Source organism: Babylonia areolata, chromosome 27, assembly GCF_041734735.1.
Source record: "Babylonia areolata isolate BAREFJ2019XMU chromosome 27, ASM4173473v1, whole genome shotgun sequence".
Classification (NCBI taxonomy): Eukaryota; Metazoa; Mollusca; class Gastropoda; order Neogastropoda; family Buccinidae; genus Babylonia; species Babylonia areolata.
In genome coordinates, this window is record NC_134902.1 from 37,918,051 (window position 1) to 37,934,967 (window position 16,917).

Genomic DNA, 16,917 nt, shown 5'->3' on the forward strand with positions numbered 1-16,917 from the left:
TGGTATGGCTGGATCCAGCAAATGCGTACAGGTGAGTTCCTCATGAGATGATCCGACTGGCTCTCGAGATGCACCATGTACCAACGAACATCAGGGAAATGCTGAAGTACTTCCATGGCTTCTCAATGCGGTTCACCACCAAGGAATACATGACAGATTGGATCAATCTGGAAGTGGGTATAGTAGCCTTGGGCTGTGCCATTTCTCCAATCCTGTTCGTGCTGGCAATGAAAGTGATCTTGAAGGCCTCAATGAAGAGAAGAGATCGAGCCAACATTGGTAACGAATACCAGATACCTCCTATAAAAGCCTTCATTGATGACACAACGGTCCTTTCAACAAAAGATGATGACACCCATGAAATATAGAAGCAACTGGACGAGCTAGTTGCTTCAGCCTGGATGAAAAAAAAGTCAAACACGTTATATATAAGTCCAGATACTAGTTACAAGTTACAAGGGAGTTACAGCCCAGGAATGCTGAAAGAGAAAATCCTGAAACAAACCAAACACACATCTCATGCACTCTTCCTTCTCCACTTACAGCCTACACAGTTCATTCCTAGGACAGGGCCTCTATGTGTCAAAGTGCTCATCTTGAGCACAGAAAGGAATCCTCCGTTCTCAAAAGAGACACCAGAGAGTAGTAGTGTACATAAACCAACACTCTGTACCCCATCAGTGTGGCTGCACTGCAGTTTCTGTGAACCAGCCCTCCAATCAGCAGAGCGCTCTGTCAAAGCCATACTTCAAACTACTTGGTCCAAGGGAAGGAACCAGGTGTTACTATCTACAGATAAATCAGTACTTGTGAACACAGGAAGGAGCTGTGGTAGTTTATCAACAAGGGACAGGTAACTTATCTGGCAGAAGTAGGTTATCAACAAGGAAATGGTAACTTACAGGCCAGAAGTGGTTTATCAACAAGGAAATGGTAACTTACAGGCCAGAAGTGGTTTATCAACAAGGAAATGGTAACTTATCTGGCAGAAGTGGTTTATCAACAAGGGACTGGTAACTTACAGGCCAGAAGTGGTTTATCAACAAGGGACTGGTAACTTACAGGCCAGAAGTGGTTTATCAACAAGGAAATGGTAACTTACAGGCCAGAAGTGGTTTATCAATAAGGAAATGGTAACTTACAGGCCAGAAGTGGTTTATCAACAAGGAAATGGTAACATACAGGCCAGAAGTGGTTTATCAACAAGGGACTGGTAACTTACAGGCCAGAAGTGGTTTATCAACAAGGAAATGGTAACTTACAGGCCAGAAGTGGTTTATCAACAAGGAAATGGTAACTTACAGGCCAGAAGTGGTTTATCAACAAGGAAATGGTAACTTACAGGCCAGAAATGGTTTATCAACAAGGAATTTGGTAACTTACAGACCAGAAGTGGTTTATCAACAAGGAATTTGGTAACTTACAGGCCAGAAGTGGTTTATCAACAAGGAATTTGGTAACTTACAGACCAGAAGTGGTTTATCAACAAGGAAATGGTAACTTACAGGCCAGAAGTGGTTTATCAACAAGGAATTTGGTAACTTACAGACCAGAAGTGGTTTATCAACAAGGAAATGGTAACGTACAGGCCAGAAGTGGTTTATCAACAAGGAAATGGTAACTTACAGGCCAGAAGTGGTTTATCAACAAGGAAATGGTAACTGATCTGCCTATGTTAATTTACCAATGAAGATGAGGCAGTGGTAATTGACCAACAAGTGGTGAGTTTTCTGGCTGTGGCAGCATTCCAAAAAAATAAGTGGTTAATCATCTGGAAACAGTAGGTTAGCAGCAGTCATCACTATTGGCTACAGGCTGACAAGGGTTAAGCAGGGGTGGCGTGGTGGCTTACCTTAACCAGAGAGTAGTCAGCGATTTCAATGGGCTCTGGCACAGCCAGAGGGGCCTGAACCTGTCTGCCCGAACCTGAGCCTCCCTGCGTGCACACACACACACACACACACACACAACACACACACACACACACACACACACACACACACACATACACACACACACACACACACACACACACACGCACACACACACACACACATAATACATACACACACACATAACACATACACATACACAAAACATTCACACACATACACACATAACACACACACACATAACACAAACATACAAAACATAATACACACACACACACACACACACACACACACACACACACACACACACAGGGTGATTAATAAAAGCTTACTCTATAGGTTCCTGAGGTAATTAACAACAGACTGTTGAGTGTGCATCAGCGGATGCCATCTGTCCTATCCAGCACACAAGGCCACGATGAGTCACTCTGCATCTAGTTTCACAGCACTGTTCTGTCAGTCTGCATCATGATTACAGCACTGTTCTGTCAGTCTGCATCTAGTTTCACAGCACTGTTCTGTCAGTCTACATCTAGTTTCACAGCACTGTTCTGTCACTCTGCATCTAGTTTCACAGCACTGTTCTGTCAGTCTACATCTAGTTTCACAGCGCTGTTCTGTCAGTCTGAATCATGTTCACAGCACTGTTCTGTCAGTCTGCATCTAGTTTCACAGCACTGTTCTGTCAGTCTGCATCTAGTTTCACAGCACTGTTCTGTCACTCTGCATCTAGTTTCACAGCACTGTTCTGTCAGTCTGCATCTAGTTTCACAGCACTGTTCTGTCAGTCTGCATCATGATTACAGCACTGTTCTGTCAGTCTGAATCTAGTTTTATAACAGTGTTCTGTCAGTCTGCATCTAGTTTCACAGCATTGTTCAGTCAGTCTGCATCATGTTAACAACACTGTTCTGTCAGTCTGAATCATGTTTACAGCACTGTTCAGTCAGTCTGAATCATGTTTACAGCACTGTTCAGTCAGTCTGAATCATGTTTACAGCACTGTTCAGTCAGTCTGAATCATGTTAACAACACTGTTCTGTCAGTCTGAATCATGTTTACAACACTGTTCTGTCAGTCTGAATCATGTTTACAGCACTGTTCAGTCAGTCTGAATCATGTTTACAGCACTGTTCAGTCAGTCTGAATCAATCTTACAGCAATGCAATGCTCAGTCAGTCTGAATCATGTTAACAGCACTGTTCAGTCAATCTGAATCATATTTACAGCACTGTTCAGTCAGTCTGATCATGTTTACAGCACTGTTCAGTCAATCTGAATCATGTTTACAGCACTGTTCAGTCAGTCTGAATCATGTTTACAGCACTGTTCAGTCAGTCTGAATCAATCTTACAGCAATGCAATGCTCAGTCAGTTGGTATCATGTTTACAGCTATGATAAGTCAATCCTAATTATGCTGACTGCTAATACTGTTGTTACTGTTATTATTATCATCATCATTATTATTATTGTTGTCATTATCATTACTCCTACGGAAGCTTATATTGCATTCATCTTCGGATATAGACCAAACTGTGAGCGCTTCACAAACATGGGCTAAGCTGACCGACAGCTGCCTTTAGGCGCACATCACTTATTTCCATTGTCATTCAGTTAGGCTTCAGGCATACATACATTCACACACGCATGCACACACACACACACACACACGTACAAGCTCAGTCAGTGTGGACCATGCTGACAGACCGGGGAGGGGCAGGAGCAGAACATGACTGGCTGACATCTCTCCAGTGTTCCAGACAACAACGACCAGGGGCAGCAGGGAAGGGAAGTGGGGGACAGCTGGACAATGTAAGTGGCGGTGATGTGAAGATCATCAACAGGTGGAGGTGGAGGGGGGGGGGTGTGAGGGGGAGGAGGGTGTGATACTGAAATGTTTGTGGCCAGGGTTCAAGGTCTGCTTAATTAAGGTGCATGTCTTAATATTGAAATTAACTAAAATAAAGGAAAAAAGGTGTGTTTTTTTAAGTATCAAAATGCCAATTTGGAAATCTACAGAATACAGGATACACTCCCACCAGTGGGATTAGTTGAAATCACAGTGACAAGGGATAATGCAGGAAGATCAGGGGGAAAAGAAGATGGGGTGTGTGGAGAAGGGGAAGGGGTGGTGTGGGGGTGTGTGGAGAAGGGGAAGGGGTGGTGTGGGGGAGGGTGGAGAAGGGGGAGGGGTGGTGTGGGGGAGGGTGGAGAAGGGGGAGGGGTGGTGTGGGGGAGGGTGGAGAAGGGGGAGGGGTGGTGTGGGGGTGTGTGGAGAAGGGGAAGGGGTGGTGTGGGGGAGGGTGGAGAAGGGGGAGGGGTGGTGTGGGGGAGGGTGGAGAAGGGGGAGGGGTGGTGTGGGGGAGGGTGGAGAAGGGGGAGGGGTGGTGTGGGGGAGGGGTGGTGTGGGGAAGGGAAGGGATGGTGTGGGGAAGGGAGAGGGGTGGTGTGGGGAAGGGGTGGTGTGGGGAAGGGAGAGGGGTGGTGTGGGGAAGGGAGAGGGGTGGTGTGGGGAGGGGTGGTGTGGGGAAGGGAGAGGGGTGGTGTGGGGAAGGGAGAGGGGTGGTGTGGGGAAGGGGGAGGGGTGGTGTGGTGTGGGGAAGGGAGAGGGGTGGTGTGGGGAAGGGAGAGGGGTGGTGTGGGGAAGGGGGAGGGGTGGTGTGGGGAAGGGGGAGGGGTGGTGTGGGGAGGGGAAGGGATGGTGTGGGGAGGGGAAGGGATGGTGTGGGGAAGGGGGAGGGGTGGTGTGGGGGAGGGTGGAGAAGGGAGAGGGGTGGTGTGGGGAAGGGGTGGTGTGGGGAAGGGGTGGTGTGGGGAAGGGGGAGGGGTGGTGTGGGGAGGGTGGAGAAGGGAGAGGGGTGGTGTGGGGAAGGGGTGGTGTGGGGAAGGGGGAGGGGTGGTGTGGGGAGGGGAAGGGGTGGTGTGGGGAAGGAGGAGGGGTGGTGTGGGGAAGGAGGAGGGGTGGTGTGGGGAGGGGAAGGGGTGGTGTGGGGAAGGGGGAGGGGTGGTGTGGGGAAGGGGTGGTGTGGGGGAGTGTGGAGGGGGTCAGGGGGGAATGGTGTGGATGGGGAAGGAGGGGGGCGCTGAGGGAAATGATCACACACAACCTAGTCTGGTAAGGTGGTGGTGTGGAAGGCATTTGTACATTAGTTCTGGGGCGATACAGAGCGAAAAGGAGTGAGGGATGATATGCAAATACTTCTTATCAACAATCGCCATACGCTGGGTAAAATTGATGACTAAATCATTTTAAGGTTTCAGAAAAACCTGTTGTTGTTCTTTGTTTTTAATAAATCACTACACATTCCTTGAACTTAAACTCTTCAGATTTTGGGGAGAAAACAAAATCCCTTAATACACACATGAATTTACATGTGTAGAAATAACTAGACACTAAATGTGAGGATAACATCTCTGCACAATCTATTACAAAGATGTGTGGTGTATCTTGGAACGGGGGAGAGCCAAGTACAGCACAATGTCTACAACACCACCACAATAAGTCACCAATTTCTTTTCTTCACTTCTTTTCACAATCAGTGATAGGAGAATGAACTCACATGGTGTCGGTGTGATGGTGGGAGGTGATTGCTGGCCTCGTAGGAGACACCGTCCTTCCCCCTGACCCAGTACACGTCACTGCTGGCCTCCACGCCACACGCTTCTGTGCACAGTACGACACAGCTACACGTTTCCGGACACACTGTGACACAGCTACACAATTCTACGCACAGTACAACACAGATACACATTTCTGGACACACTGTGACATGGCTACATGTTTCTGTGCACATTGTGACACAGAGACACACTTCTGGACACACTGTGACATGGCTACATGTTTCTGTGCACGTTGTGACACAGCGACACACTTCTGGACACACTGTGACATGGCTACATGTTTCTGTGCACATTGTGACACAGAGACACACTTCTGGACACACTGTGACATGGCTACATGTTTCTGTGCTCATTGTGACACAGAGACACACTTCTGGACACACTGTGACATGGCTACATGTTTCTGTGCACATTGTGACACAGCGACACACTTCTGGACACACTGTGACATGGCTACATGTTTCTGTGCTCATTGTGACACAGAGACACACTTCTGGACACACTGTGACATGGCTACATGTTTCTGTGCACGTTGTGACACAGCGACACACTTCTGGACACACTGTGACATGGCTACATGTTTCTGTGCACACTGTGACACAGCGACACACTTCTGGGCACACTGTGACATGGCTACATGTTTCTGTGCACATTGTGATACAGCGACACACTTCTTGACACACTGTGACAAAGCTACACGCCTCTGTGCACGTTGTGGCACAGCGACATTTTTCTGTACATGCTATATCACGCTGTACACACTGTGACAAAGCGAGACATTTCTGTACACATTATGACAGTGACATTGCTGTACACAGTATGACAAATGTATTTACACAGTATGACACAGCAACTCATTGTTATACACTGTGACACAAGCTCACATTACTGTACAAAATATGATGACACATTACTGTACACAGTATATGACACAGTGACATATTGCTGTACAAAGTATGACACAGCAACACATTCCTGAACACTGTATGACACAAGGACACATTACTAGACACAGTAGGACACAGCAACACATTGCTGTACACACTAAGACACAGTGAGATATTGCGGAACAGTATGACACATTTCTGTACACAGCCACACATTTTACACAATATGACACAGCTGCACATTTCTGTAAACACAACATCATGATTCATACATTCTTGTATGCACATAAATGTGCATTTCTGTAAGTGCTGTGAAATAATCACACATTTATACACAATATGACAAACATTTCTGTCAACATATGACACTGCTACATACTGAAACACCTAGAGCAACACAGCTACACTGCAGATATGTCACATGGCAGGACACAGCTACAAACATCTGTACCCTAGTTAGACACTACTATTACTTAACACACATACATATAAGTGTGTATATATAAAGCACATTTATACACACAGTACCAACAGGTATACATGCATTTTCTATACAGTACCATGTCAAACATGTTCTGTTCTAGACACAGAAAGACACTGGCTGATACAGTCACACACAACCACTCATTTCTGCACACACAAGGAGCACCACAACATAACTGTCACAATACACAGTGTTTATAGTTTAAACTACAGTTTCACAAGAGTCTGGTATTAACACAATAACAGCACACAGAATTACTTACTATAACATTAAACATACACCACAAACATCTCAACATGGACAATACACGACATACACATTATGACACAGACCATATGATTATGACGTGGATACCATTTTCACATGAACCATGTAAATGTAACATGAATAGGAATGTACACATGAAATGAAATGGACTCAACACTATGCACAAACAGAATGACACAGAACATACACAGTACAATATGTAGACTGTGATGTATAACAGACACGTACAAAGCAGTGTGTACTGTCACACATGGACTGGAGTGTCCAGAGTATGACAGCATAAAATGTAATACAGAGAATCAGACACAAATACAAGTACACACTCTCTAAAACATGCATGACCAAACACAAAATATTTGTCTGCACACACACACACACACACACACACACACACACCACCTACATACACACACACACCACCTACATACACACACACCACCCACACAACACATACACACAAATAGAAACATTAACACACACACACACACACACACACACACACACACACACATATTCACTCTCTCATGCACACAGTCTTTTTTTTATCTGAGTACAGAAATTTAATGTGTAACATGCACAAATCAGTCAAGTGTGAGCAAAAAAACCCGAATGAGTACCCACACCAACATGCACATTCATCACCCTACCCTCCTCGCAAGTAAAGTAAAACACACACACACACACACACACACGCACACACACACACACGCACGCTGGCACGCAAGCACGCACTCACACGCGCACATACACACATAAGCACATACACACAGAGACATATCACTCATTACATAATAACACAGATTTCATATCAACATGCATGCACATGTTACTATCCATGCATTGTCTTCTCACACCCATGCACGCGCACACACACACACACACACACACACAAGCATTTACCTGCAAATATACATAAACTTTTATAAGCATTTAATCACACACGATCATGAATGCATACACGCATGCATTTACACACACAGATTTCTATAACAAGTACATGTATACATTCAAGGCTCATCAATCCTTACTGTGCTGTTTGTATTTGGTTCATTTCTTTTAAGAGTGAGATTTTTTTCTTCCTTTCATCTTTTTTTTCAGCCTTGTTTTGCACCCGTAAAAAAACACCAATATATCTTTTTAAGCCCTGGAAAAACAAACACGAAAAATATTCTTGTAATTTACACACACACACACACACACACACACAGATGCATACACACACACACACACACACACACAAACATTCACCATATACATACACACATACACTCCCAAACACACACACACGCTGTGAGACTATTAGCAACAGCTTAAAGAAACAAAACAAAATAAAAACAGTTTATTTCAAAAGATACAATTAATGAATTAATGAAGATAATGTGTGTGGAATTTATGCTGTGTGGTGCAGAGATGTATGGGTAAGACTAATCATGCAGCAATATCCACACAACAACAACGTCAATGCCTAGGTGATCACATTTTAACACCCACCATCTGCCCAGACCAGCAAGCAACTGACACGCACACACACACACACACACACACACACACAGAGTTCACCTTGCTCAATGTCTCCCCAAAAATTCATACCATCATTCCTTATCTTTCAGCCTTCTGGTTGTCGTACATCAATGTTTAATACCCTAGGTCACAAGTCAGGCTTTTTTTTTTTTTGCTTTTTTTTCTCAAGGCCTGACTAAGCACGTTGGGTTACGCTGCTGGTCAGGCATCTGCTTGGCAGATGTGGCGTAGCGTATATGGATTTGTCCGAACGCAGTGACGCCTCCTTGAGCTACTGAAACTGAAACTGAAACTGGTAGTCTTTCATGCAGGGGAGCCCACTGATTTTGCAGTGAAACACTGCATCTGTGTACGCAGAGTGCTTTGTGGTTTGCATCACAAAGCGTGTGCCAGTGGCGTTTGGGATCTTGTCTGGGCATGTTTTGGAAACGTACACACACAGTCTTCCTCTCATGAGAAAGCAGCTCATAAACATTTTCTCTCATAAAAGAAATTATTTTATTTTCCTCTAACATTCAGGCCAATAAAAATGAAATGAAGAAAAGAAAATGGCCAGACAGGCTGGCAGAAAATGGCATGAATTTAATGAACTGTTAATGAATGTGATTATTCAAACAGGAGCATTGTTTTATGTCTTTGACATCAATAGAGTCTAATATGAGTATAAAACAGACTTCCCAACCCGAAGAGACCTGTAGGCTGATGTGGTGATAATGAGGTGACAATGTGAACAGGACATTTTGGGGGTGATGCTACAGGTGACCTCATTCTTCGAAAGACAGTGACGTGACAGGAAGCCCGACTTGTGAGGACACTTGTCATTCATGAGCATGCTTACCATGCTTATCGCTGTTTGTGTGCAAGCCACTTCTGCGTTTGTTTACAAGTGACACAGCTGTCACCTCTCGTGTCACACTCTGTGACATGTCACACTTTGTAGGCGTCACATGCACTGTCAAGTTCATGTTACTTTTAACTGCATAATAAATTCTGCAAAGTGTATCATACACCGTAGTTTTCACTCCAAACATTCACACACTGTCATTTTACTCCATGACTCGATGTTTGGAAACCTTTACGGGTGTCCTGGTACTCCCGTTCAGACAAAGGCCCTCCCTAAAAAGTCAGGAACTGATCAGAAATTCCACTCCCAGTACAAACAATAACTGTTCTACAACAGTGGTTGGCTATGACAAAGGCTTTGTTAATGAGAAAAGACACAATACACATGTGTACTGTAACTGTATTAACCCTTTCACTGCCAAACTTGCATTTATGCAGCAGCTAGGTAGAGGACCCATGTCACTGAAGGGTAACCAGATCATGGGTCTTTTATCCATAAACCTACTCCTCTTTATGTCTGGTGGTAGGACAGGCCATATTTTCTACACATCGAAGGGGGAATCCCCAGCTATTATTAGACACCATATTTTCTGTTTGTAGCACAAGGGAATTTTGCACTCGTAAATTGACTGGCGGTGAAAGGGTTAAGGGTCTTCCTCCTCGTCCCCTCAGTGCAGTGCTGTGTTCATTCCAAGTAGCAGCATACAAAGACTGTGTACCTTTGGAAACCTTGTGACGCTGCATGCAAAAAGAAAGTTGAGCGTAGTGAACAGATCACACTATAACTGCCAGAGCTACCCTTTTCACCTGAATCAAATTTACAAATATATCAAAGGCTAGATTTTGCAACTAGCTCTGGCCACATTTATCCAAGTTACATAGAAAATCGCTGCCAGGAGCACTGGGAAACCAGACAGACAGGATTTCAAGTCAGTCACCAGGATGCCAGATAACTGCAGTGAGCTGAAGTTTGAAGTTTGATCACCAGAACCACCAAAATTTCCATCGATGTGCGGGATAAAGAAAAATGTTGTAAACTTTTGGAAGAAAAGAACCTTCATTGCAAGGGGGAAAAAATTCCACTGATAAGTCTTTGGCTGTCATTTTATTTATTTATCTGTAACAGTCATATGGAGGAGAAACTGGCGACTCTAGGCAAACAGAAAGACAATGACTCCAGGCAAAAAAATTACTGTTTTGACCAATAGACTGACACCGTAAGAGGCCATTGGTTGCTATGTTCCCAGGTAAAGGGGAATTTCTACTCTTGATGCCCAAAACAAAGACAAAGGCACAGTAGTGGGGAGGTGGGAGTTGTAGATAACAGCAGGGATTTGTAGCTGACAGCAGTTCTTGGAGGCATTTGCAATCAACAACTGTTCTCCGGAACAAGGATTTGTCGCTGACAACTATTCCAGGGAAGAAAGACATGTTGTCAACAGCTCAAGAGAGATCTGCTTCGGACTGACAAAATGACAAGACAAAAAAGGATTGTTAACAGAACGAAGCCATCCCCAAAGAAAAAGTTTTCATCCAACGCAACACCTCCAATAAATGGACACAATGTTCGTCTCCAACAATCAAAGAAAGTGAAACCATTAAAATGTTAGTCGAGTTAATCATTCAACCTGGTGAAATATCTTTCAACGTTGTTTTCACAGAAGGGAGACAGGAAACATGCGTCAGAATCTACTTGAGTCATCATCCAGTTACACACCCACAGGCACACCTCATGGACGTGGCATGGTTGTGAGAGGGGAGAGGGTTTCGGAAGGGGGGCGGGGGGGAGGCCCAGGGCGGTTGGGGGGGGGGGGGGAGGTGTGCCGCAGTCCACGCACAACAAACACTCTCAAGCAACAAGCAAGCGATGCAGTCAGTCACCCTCGTCTGCGCTGGAGTTGGTGTGCAGCACATATGGGAATGTTCCAACTCTCCGCCTCTCTGCCTCATTCAGCGCCCAGGCTTACAGACAGAAAACAGCCCTTGGCGACACAGTTCTGGTAGGTTCCAGCCATCATCATCATCATCTCCCCCCAGTGTCACTGACTACCCCGGTGACGCCTCCTCATACGTTTCTCTCTCTCCCCCCTGTTTCTCTCTTCTCTCTCTTCCCACTCTGCCTCACTGCCTCTCTCTATCACTCTCTCTCACACATTAAACATGAGCTTACCCAATAAAACTTGGCCATATATTTATATGAGGCATTGAAGAGACTTTGAATTGTTATTTTGTGAATGTTGTTGAATATTGTATTAGCTACTTTTGGTTGATTTGTGATGTTGGTTTATCATGTCAAGTCATTTTCCTTATTTATGTTTTTGTATGACCCCCTTCAGTAAGGGGCTTTGGCCTTAATCTGAATAAAACATTGTTATCGTTATCGTTATCTCTCTCACACATCCCACACATTCCTCTGCACACTGAATTCCCCATTGTATCCCCCTTCCCTTGCTGTGTATGGGGGATGTGGCGGCCTTCACAATGAAACCTGTGTCAGTGTTTCCCACATCACACAGAACTCTAACCAACCCCACTCTTCACACTGACCACACGTGACAGTTTTGCTGTTCACACTTCTCACACCACAGACCACTTCCCTGATGACTGACTGACACTCGGCTGATAATGTGGGACTGACCACATCACACACATCTCTCACACAATATCTTTTCCTTTTTTTTTTCTTTATTAATCATGTTCTGGCTTTTTTCTTTCTTTTTTTTTTCTTTCTTTTAAACTATATCCCAGTCTGAAACACTATAAAAAGCTGTCTGGTTTGTAATGCCACATTAGAAACCCCCCCCACCAAACCCCAACACACACACACTCACAGACACACACACACACACCTGCTGACACATAACTGACCCCTCTACACACACACACACACACACACACAACCACTCATGTCACTCAGTGAAGAATGAAAACTCCACAAACTAACCTTGTGAGAAACACTGAGTGAAAGAGGCAGACACAGCCTGAGAAAAGAACCCCCCCCCCTCCAAAAAAAAACCTGTGGACAAAACACACAAGGAAAACCATCCAAAAGACCAACTCACCTTTGCAGACGTCACGACGCGTGCGCACATAGCTGGGCCGCACCAGGTGCTCGGGGGTGTCAGCGGGGTGGGGAGGAGGGGCAGGGGGGCAGTCCGGGGGGTTCACCTCGCTGTAGATCTCGTCAGAGGCCAGGGGAGAGGCGGAGGAGGCTCCGTCCTGGTCGCTGTCCGAGTAGCGGCTCTGGTACAGGTTGGGCTGGTCATAGACTGGCTCCGAGTCTGTGCTCTGGCTGCAACAGTGCCACCACTGGCTTCCTCACACACTGAGTCAGCTTCTGAGCTGTGTTGTGGTGAGTTGGGCTGTGGTGGGTTGTAGTGTGGTGTGCTCTGGTGTGCTGTGTTTGGCTGTGCTGTGCTGTGTTTGGATGTGTTGTTCTGTGCTGTGCTCTGGTGAGTTGTGCTGTGCTGTGCTGTATAGTGTGTTGCTGTGCTGTGCTGTGTTGGGCTGTAGTGTTCAGTGCTGTATTAGGCTGTGTTGTTCTGTGCGGTGCTATGTTAGGCTGAGTTGATCTGTACTGTGCTATGCTGTGTTGTGCTGTAGTGTGGTGTGCTGTGTTGTGTTGTCCTGTGCTATGCTGTGGTGTGGTGTGGTGTGGTGTGGTGTGATGTGGTGTGATGGGCTGTGCTGTAGTGTGGTGTGGTGTGGTGTGCTGTGGTGTGGTGTGCTGTAGTGTGGCGTGTTGTGCTGTGCTGTAGTGTGGTGTGCTGTGTTGTTCTGTGCTGTGCTGTAGTGTGGTGTGCTGTGCTGTGCTGTGTTGAGCTGTGTTGTTCTGTGCTGAGCTGTAGTGTGGTGTGTTGGGCTGTGCTGTAGTGTGGTGTGTTGGGCTGTGCTGTAGTGTGTTGGGCTGTGCTGTAGTGTGTTGGGCTGTGCTGTAGTGTGGTGTGTTGGGCTGTGCTGTAGTGTGTTGGGCTGTGCTGTAGTGTGTTGGGCTGTGCTGTAGTGTGGTGTGTTGTGCTGTGCTGTAGTGTGGTGTGCTGTGCTGTGTTGTTCTGTGCTGTGCTGTGTTGTTCTGTGCTGTGCTGTGTTGTTCTGTGCTGTGCTGTAGTGTGGTGTGTTGGGCTGTGCTGTAGTGTGGTGTGTTGTGCTGTGCTGTAGTGTGGTGTGCTGTGCTGTGTTGTTCTGTGCTGTGCTGTGTTGTTCTGTGCTGTGCTGTGTTGTTCTGTGCTGTGCTGTAGTGTGGTGTGCTGTGCTGTGTTGTGTTGTGCTGTGTTGTTCTGTGCTGTGCTGTGTTGTTCTGTGCTGTGCTGTAGTGTGGTGTGCTGTGTTGTTCTGTGCTGTGCTGTAGTGTGGTGTGCTGTGTTGTTCTGTGCTGTGCTGTAGTGTGGTGTGCTGTGTTGTTCTGTGCTGTGCTGTAGTGTGGTGTGCTGTGCTGTGCTGTGCTGTGCTGTAGTGTGGTGTGTTGTTCTGTGCTGTGCTGTGCTGTAGTGTGGTGTGCTGTGTTGTTCTGTGCTGTGCTGTAGTGTGGTGTGCTGTGTTGTTCTGTGTTGTGCTGTGCTGTAGTGTGGTGTGTTGTTCTGTGTTGTGCTGTAGTGTGGTGTGCTGTGTTGTTCTGTGTTGTGCTGTGCTGTAGTGTGCTGTGTTGTTCTGTGTTGTGCTGTAGTGTGGTGTGCTGTGTTGTTCTGTGTTGTGCTGTAGTGTGGTGTGCTGTGTTGTTCTGTGTTGTGCTGTAGTGTGGTGTGCTGTGTTGTTCTGTGCTGTGCTGTAGTGTGGTGTGCTGTGTTGTTCTGTGCTGTGCTGTGCTGTAGTGTGGTGTGCTGTGTTGTTCTGTGCTGTGCTGTGCTGTAGTGTGGTGTGCTGTGTTGTTCTGTGCTGTGCTGTAGTGTGGTGTGCTGTGCTGTGTTGGGCTGAGCTGTAGTGTGGTGTGCTGTGCTGTGCTGTGTTGGGCTGAGCTGTAGTGTGGTGTGTTGGGCTGTGCTGTAGTGTGGTGTGCTGTGTTGTTCTGTGCTGTGCTGTGCTGTAGTGTGGTGTGTTGGGCTGTGCTGTAGTGTGGTGTGCTGAGCTGTAGTGTGCTGTGCTGTGCTGCAGTGCGTATGCTGTATTGTGTTATGTGTGCTGTGTCGGGCTGTGCTGTGCTATACGATAGTATGCTATGTATGCTGTACTGTGCTTTGGGCTGTGGTGCTGTGTTGTGTCATGTTTCAATGACAATGGTTATGTGCTGTGTTCTTGCAATTTATCCTTTCACCGTGTGTGGCTCATGTCAAACAGAATGTGCTGTGTTTATATCAACACTGTGTGCGGCTGATGTAAAACATATGTCAAGTTCTTATTTAAAGAAACATGATGACTGATCAGTTCAAATCTCTCATTTAGTTCAATTCTTTAATTTATAAAGTTGTAATCATCTGTACAAATCATACACTTACTTCTTTTCTTTTTTTTCTTTTTTTTCTTTTTTTTTTTTTTAAGTACACAACATTATGTTCTAACAGCTTCCATCACCGTCCCATACAAACATCCCAAAATTAATGCACTTTACACCAAAATAAACGCTCTGCACCACTGTCACCAACAGTGGAAGAAACGCTTCTGGGCATCGGGTGAGAGGGGAAACAAACATACCCAGCAATGTCTGCAGCAAGGGAAAGAGAAGTCGGGCAGGTGGAGGAAAGATGGCGAAAAGGGGTGGGGGAAACGACTCACCTGTTACTGGTGCTGCTCTTGGCAGTGGGGTAGGTGTGGTAGTAGGAGGGGAGGGGGGCGGGGGGCCGGCGGTCCATGTAGGTGACGCGGTCGTCCTCGTAAGGGGGGCAGGGCTCCTCTGTGGGCACCATGCAGGCAGCCTCTGACTGCTCCCGCTGCTCCAGCACCTCCCGCAGGAAGGGCAGGTAGGCTGCCGCTGGACACACGTCTCATCATCGTCATCATCGTCATCACCTCTTTATCACAGCTAATGTCAATGCTGTCGCTGGTGCTATAGTCGTCATTGTCATCTTTGAAGTAGCTATCATCAATTCTGTTGTTATTGTCACCATCGTCCTCTTTATCACAGCTATAATCAATACTGTTGTTATTGTCATCATCGTCCTCTTTATCACAGCTATAATCAATACTGTTGTTATTGTCATCACCGTCCTCTTTATAACAGCTATAATCAATACTGTTGTTATTGTCATCACCGTCCTCTTTATAACAGCTATAATCAATACTGTTGTTATTGTCACCACCGTCCTCTTTATAACAGCTATCATCAATACTGTTGTTATTGTCATCACCGTCCTCTTTATCACAGCTATCATCAATACTGTTGTTATTGTCATCACCATCCTCTTTATAACAGCTATAATCAATACTGTTGTTATTGTCACCACCGTCCTCTTTATAACAGCTATCATCAATACTGTTGTTATTGTCATCACCGTCATCTTTATCACAGCTATCATCAATACTGTTGTTATTGTCATCACCATCCTCTTTATCACAGCTATCATCAATATCACCGTCCTCTTTATCACAGCTATCATCAATACTGTTGTTATTGTCATCACCATCCTCTTTATAACAGCTATCATCAATACTGTTGTTATTGTCATCACCATCCTCTTTATCACAGCTATAATCAATACTGTTGTTATTGTCATCACCGTCCTCTTTATAACAGCTATCATCAATACTGTTGTTATTGTCACCACCGTCCTCTTTATAACAGCTATCATCAATACTGTTGTTATTGTCATCACCATCCTCTTTATCACAGCTATCATCAATACTGTTGTTATTGTCATCACCGTCCTCTTTATCACAGCTATAATCAATACTGTTGTTATTGTCATCACCGTCCTCTTTATAACAGCTATAATCAATATCACCGTCCTCTTTATCACAGCTATCATCAATACTGTTGTTATTGTCATCACCGTCCTCTTTATCACAGCTATCATCAATACTGTTGTTATTGTCATCACCATCCTCTTTATCACAGCTATCATCAATACTGTTGTTATTGTCATCACCGTCCTCTTTATCACAGCTATAATCAATACTGTTGTTATTGTCATCACCGTCCTCTTTATAACAGCTATCATCAATATCACCGTCCTCTTTATCACAGCTATCATCAATACTGTTGTTATTGTCATCACCGTCCTCTTTATAACAGCTATCATCAATATCACCGTCCTCTTTATCACAGCTATCATCAATACTGTTGTTATTGTTATCACCATCCTCTTTATCACAGCTATAATCAATACTGTTGTTATTGTCATCACCATCCTCTTTATAACAGCTATAATCAATACTGTTGTTATTGTCACCACCATCATCCTTACTGCAGCTATGATCAATACTATCTCTGTTATTATCACTGTCACTGTCCTGCTTATTGCAGCTATCATC

General features: G+C 45.2%; 1 protein-coding gene across 3 annotated transcripts in view; it reads right to left on the reverse strand.

The window, feature by feature from the left end:
* LOC143301495 (rho GTPase-activating protein 190-like) overlaps nucleotides 1–16,917 on the reverse strand; it is a 75,906-nt gene that overhangs the window by 27,273 nt on the left and 31,716 nt on the right. Inside the window, exons 18-22 of one of the 3 annotated variants that reach the window (XM_076615815.1) lie at nucleotides 15,223–15,418; nucleotides 12,579–12,808; nucleotides 11,398–11,478; nucleotides 5,454–5,557; nucleotides 1,853–1,936 (exon numbers count right to left, since the gene is read on the reverse strand). In XM_076615815.1, the coding sequence (XP_076471930.1) occupies nucleotides 1,853–1,936; nucleotides 5,454–5,557; nucleotides 11,398–11,478; nucleotides 12,579–12,808; nucleotides 15,223–15,418 (695 nt within the window). The remainder of the gene's footprint in view (nucleotides 1–1,852; nucleotides 1,937–5,453; nucleotides 5,558–11,397; nucleotides 11,479–12,578; nucleotides 12,809–15,222; nucleotides 15,419–16,917) is intronic. The other 2 variants (XM_076615816.1, XM_076615817.1) reach the window with 2 other exon arrangements.